The sequence below is a fragment of the Cnephaeus nilssonii genome (genome assembly GCF_951640355.1).
Source record: "Cnephaeus nilssonii genome assembly, chromosome: 1".
NCBI classification, from domain to species: Eukaryota; Metazoa; Chordata; class Mammalia; order Chiroptera; family Vespertilionidae; genus Cnephaeus; species Cnephaeus nilssonii.
The window spans coordinates 21845688-21860583 of record NC_137072.1 but is presented as its reverse complement, the minus strand read 5'-3'; the positions used below and the strand labels follow the sequence as shown (position 1 = coordinate 21860583).

The following is a 14896-nucleotide window of genomic DNA, read 5'->3' as shown; positions in this document are numbered from 1 at the left end:
AGCTGATAAAACCGAGGCTTAGACAGTCAAAATAAGTTGCTTAAGGTCACACACCAGGCTAGCTGTTTCTCATAGCTAGCTAGCTTCAGTGCCTGTGGTAGACTTGTTTGACAAGTGGTTTTTGTTTTGTTTTTTTTAAAAATGAGTGTAAAGTATGGAAGGATTGTTTGATTAGTAGCATTAGGGATAGTTCTAGAGCAGGATTTCTCAATGTTGGCACTATTGCCATTTTGATCAGGATGATTTTTGTTGTGCAATGTTATCCTGTGCATTGTAGGATATTTATTAGGATCCCTAGGCCTTACCCTCTAGATACCAATAGCACCCAAGAACCCCCAATCCCAATCAAGAACTGTTTCTCCCCCCTCCCTCCTGGGAGTAGAGAGCAAAAATCTCCCTTGGCTGAGCATCACTGTTTCAGAGGGAGGAAAATATATAAATTGCATTGAGAAATAAGTTCATGAAAATATTTAAAGATATTGCACACTTGAATATACATTTTATTTATGTAATATGAAACATATTTGACGTTTGAAACCAGGATGTCTTAGCAATTAGCTTTAGCCTTTTGCCACAAAAGGTAAATTTAGATAAATTTACTCGGAAAAAAATTGAGTTCATATATTCATTTTTAGCTAGAGGCATAGTAATCAGGTGAATAACTTAACTGAGAAAATTAAGCCTAAGTTTGCTTTTTTGAAAAGAGAACCTCACTGATTTTCTATATAAAGAAGTCAAGTCTAATAATTAGTGAAATTCAGAAATTGCATTTAGATGCCATTTGAAATACATACCTTTCATGGAATTAAAATAATTGATTTATATGCCTGCAAATATTTTCCTACGTGTTACATATTTAGGGAGATTTTAGGCATGGGAAATAGCATTATTTACACAATGATTACTTTCAGAGGGCAATGTTTGTGGTACATCTGTGGGAGAAAAATATGAATTTGTATGCCTTTTACCTCACCATTAGGTAAACAGAAATTTAGGTGGAAATTACCATAAATATTACTTCTGACAATAAATGACTTAAATTTAGACTTCACAGGATTTTTTTTCTTGAAAGTTGTGCTTAAAAAACTTAAAACTTGTGCCTAAGTCGTTTATTAAACTTGTATGTCTTGTTAAACAGTTAAGGCTATAAGATTCATTAAAGCTATTCAAGATGATATATTCTTTAATTTTTATACATTTTAATAAAGTTTTAGGATTAGATCAGAGCACTCTCTTATTGATAAACTTAGTACTAAAATGTGTGTTCTTACCTAGAAGAAGCTGGCTAAATGCCATGAATAGTTAGATATTATGCCTTCTTGTTATAAATTAAGAATTCCTAACTGCTGTTGACACTTTAGTATATGTTACACATTGTCTTAGGCACTTGACAAGCATCAAGTATTATTAATCATATGGAAAAAGAAACCGAGACAGAATTCTCACAGCTCTAAATCATAGAGCTATGCATTTTCCTTGATTTCAGACAGTTATAAAATTCAAGAGATGTTTTCTGATGAGAGTCTAAAACCACACTAGTATACATCACAATCATACTTTAAGGAACAGGATCAGTGAGAGAATTTGAGCCAGTAATTTAACTTGCAACAGTAGTTGCAAGCATGAAAATATTAATTTCTTTGGACTAATTTTAGATTTAGAAATCATTCATTAATTGTAACAGCAGGAAACTTTTTTTTTTTTTAAACATATTCCATTGATTTCTACAGAGAGGAAGGGAAAGGGACAGAGTCAGAAACATCGATGAGAGAGAAACATCAATCAGCTGCCCCCCGCACACCCCCCCACCAGGGATGTGCCCGCAACCAAGGCACATGCCCCCGGCCGGAATCGAACCTGGGACCCTTCAGTCTGCAGGCCAACGCTCTATCCACTGAGCCAAACCAGTTTCGGCAGGAAACTTTCTATATAAATAAGTTGGAAGGAGAAAGTGTATACTGTGTACTATTTTGTTATCAAGAATTGTTTTTCATGGTCCCCTTTAAAAAAGACTTACTTTCTGTAATGACAGGTTTATAATTTAGTAATAATGAAAGTGACCTTTGTAAGCACCTGTTGGCTATGATGTTAGACTATCATCCTGTATAATAAAGAGGTAATATGCAAATTGACCATCATTCCAACATACAAGATGGCCACCCCCATGTGGTCAAAGATGGCCACCCCCATGTGGACACAAGATGGCCAGCAGGGGAGGGCAGTTGTGGGCGACCAAGGCCTGCAGGGGAGGGCAGTTGGGGGGGACCAAGCCTACAGGAGAGAGCAGTTAGGGGCAACTAGACCTGCAGGGGAGGGCAGTTGAGGGGGGTGGGACCAGGCCTGCAGTGGAGGACAGTTGGGGGCAACCAGACCTGCAGGGGAGGGCAGTTGGGGGCAACCAGGCCTGCAGGGGAGGGCAGTTGGGGGCAACCAGGCCTGCAGGGGAGAGCAGTTGGGGGCATCCAGGCCTGCAGGGGAGGACGGTTAGGGGCAACCAGGCCGGCAGGGGAGGGCAGTTAGGGGTGACTAGGCCGGCAGGGGAGGGCAGTTTGGGGCAATCGGGCCAGCAGGGGAGCAGTTAGGCGTTGATCAGGCTGGCAGGGGAGTGGTTATGGGGTGATCAAGCTGGCAGGCAGAAGTGGTTAGGGGCAATCAGGCAGGCAGGCAGGCAGGTGAGCAGTTGGGAGCCTGCAGTCCCGGATTGTGTGAGGGCAGTCAGACATCCTTTGAGGGGTCCCAGATTGGAGAGGGTGCAGGCTGGGCTGAGACACACACACACACACACACACACACACACACACACCGTGCACGAATTTCGTGCACTGGGCCTCTAGTGTGCATTATAATCCTAGCTCCATGAGGTTAGGGGCTGTGTTTGTTGTGTTTGCCATTGTCTGCTCACTGCTAGCACTGTACTTTGAGTTTAATAAATGTTAAGCATCTTTAAAAAAAAAAGAATACTACTGTAATTGCTGAGAATATATCTTGTGGTTCGCAGTATTCTGTTATTTTGTAACTGCCTTCCAAGTGTTTATAACCCAGTTGCAAGTGAAATTAATTATTTGTAAAGCTTTTCATGTAGTATTACAGGACAGTTTAGGATATGAAATTAGGGTGGAGAAGATGGAATTTGGATTGTACTTCGGAGTAGGTAGAAAAAGAAGGCCAGCAATATCATCAAAAAAGAAAGTATAGGTATATTTGAAAGATAAACCTAATAGAAATGAGAAGTGTGTGTTTGTGGGATGGAGATAATATTAATTCAGTAGGTTAGAATGAATGGGTTTAGCCCAGCCAGTGTGGCTCAGTGGCTGAGCATAGACCCATGAACCAAGAGGTCACTGGTTGATTCCCAGATTAAGGGCTCGATCCACAATAGGGGATGTGTAGGAGATAGCCGATCGATATTTCTATCTTTCTATTCCTCTCCCTTCTTCTCTCTCTAAAATCAGTAAGAACTTAACTAAAAAAAAAAAAAAAAAAAAAAAAATGGGTTTATGGAGAGTTGAATGCCAGGCTGAAGAAATCAGGCTTAATAGGCTTAGTCTTTTTCCAGAATATACATCCTGAACTTAATTCTGGCAACTTACTATTAAAAGAATTTCATTAATGGGAAAAAAAGATACCACTCTGTCAGCTTATAATAATAGCAATCCTATATAATAAAAGTTAATATGCAAATTGACTGAACAGCGGAATGACCGGTGGAACAACTGCTCGCTATGATGCACACTGACCACCAGAGGGCAGATGCTCAATGCAGGAGCTGCCCGCAGGCCCTAGGCCAGTGATGGCGAACCTATGACACGTGTGTCAGCACTGACACGCGTAGCCATTTCTAATGACATGCGGCTGCTAAGGCGGCCGCATGCAGAGGATGAAACATTTGCGAAATAATGTTTTTTCCTCAAAGTGACACACTACCCGAGTTATGCTCAGTTTTTGGCGAAGTTTGACACACCAAGCTCAAAAGGTTGCCCATCACTGCCCTAGGCCAACCAAGGCGGGTGCCAGTGGGGGCCCCCTGATCGCTCTGCCGGTCGCCCTGCAGAGGGAGGCAACCAGCGGCAGCAGTCGGGGGTAGGGCCAGTGAGCGGGAGGCCCCAGGCTGGCCAAGGCAGGTGCCAGTGGGGTGCCCCCGATTGCCCCGCTGGTCGCCCCACAGATAGGCCCTGATCACCAGCCAGGCCTAGGGCCCCTACCCATGCACGAATTTCGTGCATTGGGCCTCTAGTCCATAATAATAAAAATGTAATATGCAAATCGACCAAACCGCAGAACGACCATCTGGATGACCTTCCAGATGACCACACTATGACACCCATTGGCACCAGGCAAGCCAAAGCGGGTGCGATCCATTTGGTCGGGGACCTGGCCATTGCCCCATGATCTCTCTGTAGACTAGGGAGGCCCAGGCCACTGGCTGGCGGGGCACTCTATCAGTTGGGGGGGCTCCACGATCGTCCCAAAGAGGGAGGCCCAGGCCACCAACCGGCGGGCTGTGGTGGGTGGGCAGGGCCTTCCTCTGTGGGGCGTGATCGATCTCCCTGTAGAGGGAGGCCCAGGCCACCAGCCGGCAGGGTGATCAATTGGGGGCTCCACGATTGCCTCAAAGAGGGAGGCCCATGCCGCCGACTGGTGGGCGGGGCCTCCCTCTGCGGGGTGTGATTGGTCACCCCAAATAGGGAGGCCCAGGTTACCCCGTGGCAGTGCTGTGGCGGGTGGGAGGGACCTTCCTCTGTGGGGGGGATCCATCACAGAGCCCCAGCCAGGTGGGCAGGGCCTACCTCTTTGGGGCGATCCATTGAGGAGCCCTGGCTGGGTGGGCAGGGCCTACCTCTTTGGGGCGATCTATCGCGGGTCTCCCGGACTGTGAGAGGGCACAGGCTGGGCTGAGGGAACCCCTTTCCCCCCCGAGTGCAGAATTTCGTGCACCGGGCCTCTAGTGCTATATAATAAAAGCCTAATATGCTAAGTGTCCAACTGTTCAACCAGTCGCTATGACGCACACTGACCACCAAGGGGCAGACGCTCTCAATGGTAGGTTATCTTGCTGATGGAGTCCGGCCGATCAGGACTGGGCAAGATGGGCTGGGCACGCCCTGGAGCCCTCCCATGGTCCCTTCCTGCCCCGATTGTGCACCAGTGGGGTGTTTCGGCCCTGATTCTGCAGGCCAGGCCGAGGGACACGACCGGTGCACGAATCCGTGCACTGGGCCTCTAGTATCTTATATTTGAGAGCACCCTGCAGTTTCTAAAGAACTCTACCTCATTTGATACTTGGAACTGCCTTGTAAATAGGCAGAACAGTTACTACTGCTGATGTTGTTATTTCTCCTGTTTTACCACAACTGGAATATAAAGCAGAAGTAGAAATTAGATCCTTATAATGTGATTCTCTTAAGGCATGTTCAAATTATAATAGAATATAATAGCAAGATATTTATTCTAGGAACCCCAGATCCAATCAGAATAGAAACCCAGAAAACATCTGTAAACTCCTTATCTTATCAGGGGTTTTGAATTGTAAGATTTGTATTATAATAAATTAAAGCACATACTGATAAATGACTACTGTTTTACAGTGACTTACACAAAATGGAAAATTAGTGTGGTGTTTTAAGAGATAACTAAAAGTTGTAAGTTTTGGTTTATAAACTACCTTAAGCTTTTGCTTGAATTCTTTCCTATAAATATTCTTTTGAGATCCTAGCAAGTAGGCACTAAATCTTTTGAGGCATTGCAAATTACTACAGCATTTGAAAAAATAAAATAGTAAAAAATAAAATTACTACAGCATCTGAAAGAGTTGACATGTTGTGACATTATTTTTCCTTTTTTTTTATTTATCTCAACATTATGAGAGTTTATGATTTTCTAATGTGAAAGCTAACATTTATTTATTGGGGTAACATCGGTTAATAACATTATATAAATTTTAGGTGTACAGCTTTATTATACAATACCTATATACTTCATTGTATACTCACCCTCACAGAAAGTTAACAATTTTTTCTTCACAAAAATCAACATCTTGTTATTTTCTCTGAGGAACATCTGGTATTCATTAAATGATAAGGAGTTGATGGTTTAACATGAATTATTTTTTTAAAAAATATTTCTTTATTGATTTCAAAGAGGAAGGGAGAGGGATAGAGAGACAGAAACATCAATGATGAGAGAGAATCAATGATCGGCTTCCTCCTGCACGCCCCCTACTGGGGATCGAGCCCACAACCCGGGCATGTGCCCTTGCCAGAATCGAACCTGGGACCCTTCAGTCTGCAGGCCGACGCTCTATCCACTCAGCAAAACCAGCCAGGGCGAACGTTTTTTCTTTTGGCTTACTGTCTTTCGACCTATATGGTTTCCTGTTTTTAAAAAATTTTAATTGCCTCTAGTTCTTTAATATAATGTCATACCTTTCTAAGTTAAGATACTTGAAATCTATTTCAGTGATGGAATTCTCTAGTGGTGATAAATGCTAAAAAAGAAAAAAAAGAATCTGGAAAGGCACTTTTGGTTGTGTTAAAATCTTAAAGATTTCACAGAGATGAGTTATTAATGCAAACATCACTTCTAGAGAAGTTTGTTCTGACTTATACTGAAGTATGAAGGTTAAGAAAGTTTAACTTGAGCCCATATAACTATGAAAGGGTTCTTGTTAAATATGTCCCTATTTATGTCATATCTACCTAGGTTATAAAATGAAACTGAGAAGTCATTCCCTGGTAAAATATTTTAATTAGGAATGGGCAGATTCTGTAAACAAACAGGGATACAAAAATACAAAATTAATCCAGTAAACTCACAAGAGTAGAGTTACTAATACAGTATAGTAGACCAAGAAGTAGATACAATTATTGAGAATAATTCAAACCTATCTTAATGACTCAGGTTTGTGATTTCATATACTTTGATTATATTGGATCATAAATGAAAACCATATAGGAAATTGGATGCTACTAAAACCAGGATATACCTTCGCCTTTGCTTTCTTGGAAAATTCCCTGATTTTATTTTGGTCTTCAGTGAGTTGAAAATTTGGACCTATAACCTGTCTTTCTACGAAAGTACTAGGTCAAAGGCCAGAATAGCTATATTTCATCCCCTCTCCCCCCCAATTGAGAAAGTTGTTTGGCTATTCTGAGTGTCCTTTGATTATTTTTCAGTATCATTCTAGTTACTATTTCTCTGTAATGTACCATGTCAGTCTCTTCTGTAGCCTTCACTCCCTTTTTAAATCTCACTTGTATTGGATTTGTTAATGAAGCATCGAGGCGTCAAATTCTCTTGATAGGTCTCATTTTTGAGTGTTCCCTGGATAGAACTTAAACTAAACTGGGCTAAATGTTTGATTTTGTCTTTTTAAATAGCATCGGATATAAAGTTCTTTGAATGAGTGCTGGCTTGCTCTATCTTGCTTTGTCTTATTTCAAGTTATTCAGAATGTGCCCAAGATTAGGCTCGACCTCTGAGTTACATATGTGGGTTGACATGTGAGTGATGGTTGCCTGCAAGGTTCTGTTGTACACATGGTTTCTAGAAGTCATGTTTTTGGTTTTGTAATATCTAGAGAATTTCCAGATATCCCTCCTTTAAAAGAATTTGGCCAACAGTGTTAGCCACAATGGAATACCAGCTGTTTCCAGGATTAGCAGGGTTTGTGAGTCACACAACCTTAGTCCTGGTTTTATCAACTGTTTTTGCCTTTCAATCTCTTGTAGAAATTATTTCCCATTTTCTGAGCAGCTTTGGTTTTAACAGTGTTTTATTGCCTCATGTCAACGTCTGCTTCTCGTTTGGGTGGAGTGAAGGAATAAGAGTAATGGCTTACTCATTCATTAGCATCATCAAAAATGAAAGGTTACAAGAAAGTGTAGTTTAATGAGTTTTATACTGTTCTATAAATCATAATGGGTTTCTGGTCATATATAAACTAAATAATTTTCATACTTAAATTGTAATTTCTAATTGACCTCAGCATTCAAATGTTTTTGATAAACTTCACATTTAGTGAATTTTATAAAACACATTAGTTTATTACATTGCATAACTACACTTTTTTTAGTAGTGAATCCATTTATACTTAGACAGTTATTATGCAGATTCATTTGTAAGCCTTTATGTCTTTTCCTCATTCTTTGCCCATCCATGCACACACACATTCCCTTATGTCCCAATTACTAGCTTATAATTTCTATTCCCATAGTTCTGTTTGCCTTTCTCAGCTAGACTTTTAGGTGAATGTTTTCCTATTTTCTGGCCTGTTTCTTTTTCTACTCTTGAATCACTGGCAACTTCTTTGCTGATTTCCTTTCTCCTCCCTCCCAACAGAAATTTCCATGCAGTATCGGCATGATGGAGCTTGTCCAACAACTAGTAAGTTGTCGAACTGGGTTGGTAGCCCAGGCTTTTTGACTCCTACTCTAGTGCTTTTTCTAGTGTATTAACCTCTAAATTTTAATTTTCAAAATGCAACTTGTTCTTAATTGAATAGATTTCTTTCTCATACAAAGATGTCTTAATTGCTGCTTTGTTCGATGTTCATTATCCATATTACAGTCAAATTGTGAACACATTTTAATTACTGTTTGGCCCTTTAATATGGTGCTTCCATTGCAGAATTGTGACTTCTGTCACCAATCTTGATTTTAATATATTTTTCAATATTTGTATATTGGCAATTGATAGCTTTCTTGCTTAGACTGCTAAATTTGTTTAGACAATTATACTGAATTCCAAGATATGAGCATGTTTGATCAGGTTAGATGATAAAATGAGTTTTTTTAAAAAATAATATTGTTAAAGGTGACCAAAGGTGGATTTACCTATATAGATTTGCATCTAGGTACTCACTTTTTACAAGAAAAACATTACATAATTTACTAAGTATCTTTTTAGAAGTGATTTTGCAAAACAAAAGTAATTTTGCATATGTAATTTTTACTAAGGAAATGTGATAATAGTAGTATATCTAACATTTAAACTTAGTAGGTGTAATAAATTGACAAATCTAATATTTAGAACTTTATACCATGTAAAAAATGAGCTTGCAGTTTTAATGATTCAAAAGATACATGATAGACTTACCTAGATTTTATTATACCAATTCAGTCTATGCCTATGTATTTCTTTTGTGTGTTTGAGAATGATCTTAACCTGAAGTCCTTTTTTCCTTACTTAAAAGCTTTCTCAGAGTTGCTGAATGCAATACACAATGGTAAGTTGTATTAGAATCTTCTCTGGTGGTTCATTTATCACAAAGGTTGCCTTTTACAGAGAATTTGATTGAAAGCTTGCATGTTCTATTGATGAGATGAAATCTGGCTCTGCATTGAGTCAATTGTTCAGCACCTTAGTGAAAACTTTTTGTAGACTGCCTATAGGAGGATAATAGGTCAATGTAGTTCATCAGTTTGGCTTTTATTGTCTCTTTGTGAGGCAGAATGTAATAGTGTTGTTCTAACCTTATGAAAGTCTTGTCTTTTCTATTTTTGCAAACAGTTTTTGTAGTTCTTTTGAGTTCTCTCTTGTCAGCACAGTTAGTAATCGGTACCTGCATCAGGAATTTACTGCTTCTTTCACATCTTGAAAGGAAAATTTTATTTTAGGTTTTTAAGTTAATGTAAGGAATATTTTTTATAATTTAACGCTATATTCCATATAATGAATGAAGGAAGATAGCTTTTTAAATTGTGTCTAGTTTGGAACCAGGTTTTCTAAAGGGAATTACATCTGTAGGTTTGGGTTCTGAAATCAGGACATAAGGCAAATGCTGCTATCAGTGTTCACTTTTGCATTGTAATTATAATGAAAGTCATTTTTGCAAAAATATTTGTTTTCAATAACCTTCTGTAATTCTTTTATGTTCAAAAAAACTTTTTGTTAATCTAGTGTCATCTTTATTGATTTTCTTTTTCAGTTTTTAACTGACACAACTTATTTGTTCAAAACTGTTTATATGATTCTAAGCATTTTTCCACATGTTTTCATTAACTTTATGAAATTTTGCACATTTTTCTAATATAGTTTAATTTCCAGTCAATTTGCATTATATGTCAGGTGTTTACAAATCTATAGCCAGTAAGACAATAATGGCATGATAAAAAGGCATAAATACTCAAGTTGATTTGAAGGTGGGGGTGGTTGGAACATGGTTTTATAAGTGACATTTTATAAATGCATACATTTATTTATAACTCTTGCTTCCCTATGTAACCTGGAACTGAAGAGTCTTAGATAATATTCCAGATAAAAAGGAACTCTTGGACATTTGGTATTTAGCAGAAAAGGGATTGGAAGCATTCTTGAGAATAAACTATACATATTACCCATTCTTTGATAGGGAAGTATAACAAATGAAGAGGTTTAACATTTTGTTTTTCAGTTTGCATAGGTAAATTTAGACTTGCTCTTTAATTTTGGAATATTAGAATTTGGAGGCATGCTGGAAGTTTGAAAAGAGTATACTTGGGGTAAAAAGAAAGTAGATATCATATCATGGGGAGCTGTTGTGAATAAACTACCACATAAATCTTTTGCCTTTATTAACTAACAAAGTATTGGGGTGTGTTAATTTAATGGGACATTTGTCATGCTCTCTGTATGGATGAATGAAATTAATGTCATGGGATTAATAAAATGAACACAGGTCTTAAAAACTTTTTTTTGGTTTTACAAGATTATGTTTGGGAGAACTTTCTAATAGTATAGTTAGTTATTTGTGTAGTATTAATCACATTATATAGAGAAACAAAATAAGTAATGGACTTTTTATTTTTCTTACATATTTTATAACTAGAAGTTTGTACCTTTTGACCTTCTTTATCCATTTCACCCTCCCCCCAACTCTCTCCCCAAGACAACCACATCTGTTCTCTATATGAGTTCTTTTTTTTAAAAGATTCAACATATAAGTGAGACCATATAATATTTATTTTTTTCTTTCTGACTTATCTTACTTAGCATTTAGCCCTCAAAGTTCATCCATGTTATCACAAATGGCAAGATTTAGTTCTTTTTTATGGCTGAATAATATTTTAGTGTTGGTGTGCACATGTGTGTATATTTTCTTTATCCATTTAACCATGAATGGACATTTAGATTGTTCCCATGTCTTGGCTGTTGTAAATAATGCTGCAGTGAACATGGGGTGGATATACAATCATCCCTCAGTATACACAGGGGATTGGTTCCAAGACACTTCCTAGGATACCACAATCTGTGGATGTTCAAGTCCCTTATATAAAATGGCATAGTATTTGTGTGTGACCTACATAAATATTCTCATATTCATTAAACTAGAGGCCTGGTGCAGGAATTAGTGCACAGGTGGGGTCCCTCGGCCTGGCCAGTGATCAGGGCCCATCAGGGCTGTCTCTCCCAGTCCTGATAGGGGCCAATCGGGACCAGCTGGGGGGAGGGGCCATGGAGGTTGGCTGGCCATGGGAGGTTGGCTGTGGGAGCACACTGCCATCCAGGGGGTAGCTCCTACGTTGAGCATGCCCCCTGGTGGTCAGTGCGCATCATAGAGACCGGTTGTTCAGTCATCCGATCACTTAGTCTTGTACATATACAGATAGACAATCTTCTGGATTACTCTGGTTTTCATAGTGATTGCACCAATTTACATTTCCACCAGCTGTACGCAAGTGTTCCCTTTCTCCAGGTACACTATAATGAACTATCTCACAATATTTCTCACCAACACATTATTCCTTCCCTTTTTCTTTCTTATTAAAAAACTAGAGGCCCGGTGCACGAAATTTGTGCACGGGGAGTGTGTCCTTCAGCCCAGCCTGCACCATCTCCAATCTGGGACCCCTTTAGGGATGTCCGACTGCCCGTTTAGGCCCGAACACAGTATTGGGCCTAAACGGGCAGTCGGACATCCCGCTCACAATCCAGGACTGCTGGCTCTCAACCGTTCGCCTGCCTGCCTGCCTGATTGCCTCTCACCGCTTCTGCCTGCCAGCGTGATCACCCCCTAACCACTCCCCTGCCAGCCTGATCGATGCCTAACTGCTCCCCTGCTGGCCCAATTGCCCCTAACTGCCCTCCCCTGCCGGCCCAATTGCCCCCAACTGCCCTTGCCTGCAGGCCTGGTTGCCCCCAACTGCCCTTGCCTGCAGGCCTGGTCGCCCCCCAACTGCCCTCCCCTGCAGGCCTGGTCATCCCCAACTGCCCTCCCCTGCAGGGCTGGTCCCCCCAACTGCCCTCTCCTATAAGCCTGGTCTCCCCCCCCAACTGCCCTTGCCTGCAGGCCTGGTTGCCCCCAACTGCCCTTGCCTGCAGGCCTGGTCCCCCCCCAACTGCCCTTGCCTGCAGGCCTGGGCCCCCCCCCCAAGTGTCCTCCCCTGCAGGCCTGGTCCTCCCCAACTGTCCTCCCCTGCAGGCCCGGTTCCCCCCAACTGTCCTCCCCTGCCAGCCTGGTCACCCCTAACTGCCCTCCCCTGCAGGCCTGATCGCCCCCAACTGCCCTCCCTTGCAGGCCTGGTACTTCCCACCTGCCCTCCCCTGCAGGCCTGGTCCCTTCCAACTGCCCTCCCTTGCAGGCCTGGTACTTCCCACCTGCCCTCCCCTGCAGGCCTGGTCCCTTCCAACTGCCTCACCTGTAGGCCTGGGTCCCCCCCAGCTATCCTCCCCTGCAGGCCTGATTCCCCCCAACTGCCCTCCCCTGCCAGCCTGGTCACCCCTAACTGCCGTCCCCTGCTGGCCATCTTGTGGCGGCCATATTGTGTCCACATGGGGGCGGCCATCTTGTGTGTCGGAGTGATCGTCAATTTGCATATCACCTCTTCATTAGATAGGATTGATTTCAAAGAGAGGAAAGGAGAAGGAGAGATAGAAACATCAATAGTGAGAGAAAATCAGTCGGCTGCCTCCTGCATGCCCCAAACTGGGGATTGAACCTGCAACCTGGGCATGTGCCCTAACCCAGAACCGAACTGTTACCTTCTGGTTCATGAGTCAACACTCAACCACTGAGCCACACCTGCCAGGCCCTTCTCTTTTTCTTAATAGTCATTCTAACAGATATGGGATGATTATCTCATTGTGATGTTGATAGCATTTATTTCCCTGATAATTAGTGATGTGGAGCATCTTTTCATATACTTGTTGGCCATCTGAATGTCATCTTTGGAAAATGTCTTTTCACCTCCTCTCATTTCTTTTTATTTATTTATTTTTTTATTGTTTCATAGAGGAAGGGAGAGCAAGAGAGATAGAAATATCAATGATGAGAGAGAATCATTGATCAGCTGCGTCCTGCACGCCCCTATTGGGGATCGAGCCTGCAACCCAGGCATGTGCTCTGACCGGGAGTCCAACCATGACCTTCTGGTTCATAGGTCGACACTCAACCACTGAGCCACACTGGCTGGGCCCTATTAATTGGGTGTTTTGAGGTGTTTTTTTTTGTTTGTTTGCTTATACTTGCTCTTTATGTATTTTGGGTATTAGCCTCTTATCCTTATTAGATACATGATTTACAATTATTTTCCCTCATTCAGTATGTTGGCTTTTCATTTTGCTGTTGGTTTCCTTTGCTGTGAGAAGCCTTTTAGTTTGTTGTAGTCCCAGTTTGTTTGTTTTTAAATGGGCATTATTACTTTTTTAAAAAAGTATCTTTTTATTGATTTCAGAGAGGAAGGGAGAGAGAGATAGAAACATCAATGATGAGAGAAAATCATTGATCAGCTGCCTGCTGCACGCTCCCCACTGGGGATCGAGCCCACAACCCGGGTATGTCCCCTGACTCAGAATCAAACCCTGAACCCCTACCTGTGTCATAGGTCAGTGCTCAACCATTGAGCCACACCAGTCACACCCAGTTTTTTGTTTTTGGTGTCAGATCTAAAAAAATTAAAGCCATGACCAATGTCAAGGAGCTTACTGCCTATTTTCTTCTATAAATTTTATGGTTTCAGGTTTTACATTCGAGTCTTTAATACATTTTGAGTTAATTTTTGGGTATGGTGTAAGATGGTGGCCCAGTTTCCTTCACTGCATGAGGCTGTCCAGTTTTACTAGCACCATTTATTAAAAAGACTGCTCTTTCCCCATTGTTTATTTTCTTGGCCCCTTTGTCGTAAATTAACTGATGATATATGTGTGGGTTTATTTCTGGGCTTTCTATTCTCTTCTACTGATCCCCGTGTCTGTTTTTATGCCAATATTAGATTGAGTGTTGTAGTTGTGCAATCGAGTGTTGGGGTGTTTTCTTTCTTTCTTTTTTTTAAATAATAAGAAAGTTTATTTAGAAAGTTACGGAGGTAGTAGAAGTGAGTCAGCTGGGCTTCATAGGCTCAGAAAACAAGTTACAGAGATAGAAGAAGGGCCTTTGGAGCTTAGGAGAGAAAAAGGCAAAGGTAACATGCCCTGGTGGGAAGAAGAGGGCAAGAGCCTGTAATATAGTTTGAAATCAGGGAGTGTGATGCCTCTGCTTTGCTCTTTTTTCTCAAAATTGTTTGGCCATTTGGGGTCTCTTATAGTTCCATGCAAATTTTATTACTGTTTATTCTATTTCTGTGAAAAATACCTTCAGACTTTTGTTGTTGTTCATCCTCACCTGAGGATATTTTTTTCCATTGATTCTTCTTTAGAAAGAGTAGAAGGGAAGGGGAGAGACAGAGAGAGAAACATCCATGTGAGAGAGACACGTCAATTGGTTGCCTCCTGCACATGCCCCAGTTAGTGCTGGGGATAGAACCTGCAGCGGAGGTACGTGCCCTTGACAAGAATTGAACCTATACCCTTCAGTTCGTGGCAGATGCTCTAACCACTGAGTAAAATTGGCTAGGGTGACTTTTGATAGGAATTGATTGCATTGAATCTGTAGATTATTTTGGATCATGGACTATTTTGCATTTATTTGTGTCTCAATTTCTTT

General features: G+C 41.1%; 1 protein-coding gene across 9 annotated transcripts in view; it reads left to right on the top strand.

The window, feature by feature from the left end:
* Positions 1-14896, top strand: part of MLLT10 (MLLT10 histone lysine methyltransferase DOT1L cofactor) — a 233296-nt gene that overhangs the window by 144926 nt on the left and 73474 nt on the right. For 5 of the 9 annotated variants that reach the window (XM_079770543.1, XM_079770542.1, XM_079770538.1 and 2 more), the window contains 2 exons: positions 8338-8382; positions 9191-9223. The exons of 2 other annotated variants lie outside the window; for them this stretch is intronic. In XM_079770543.1, the coding sequence (XP_079626669.1) occupies positions 8338-8382; positions 9191-9223 (78 nt within the window). The remainder of the gene's footprint in view (positions 1-8337; positions 8383-9190; positions 9224-14896) is intronic. 2 more of the 9 variants (XM_079770544.1, XM_079770539.1) reach the window with 1 other exon arrangement.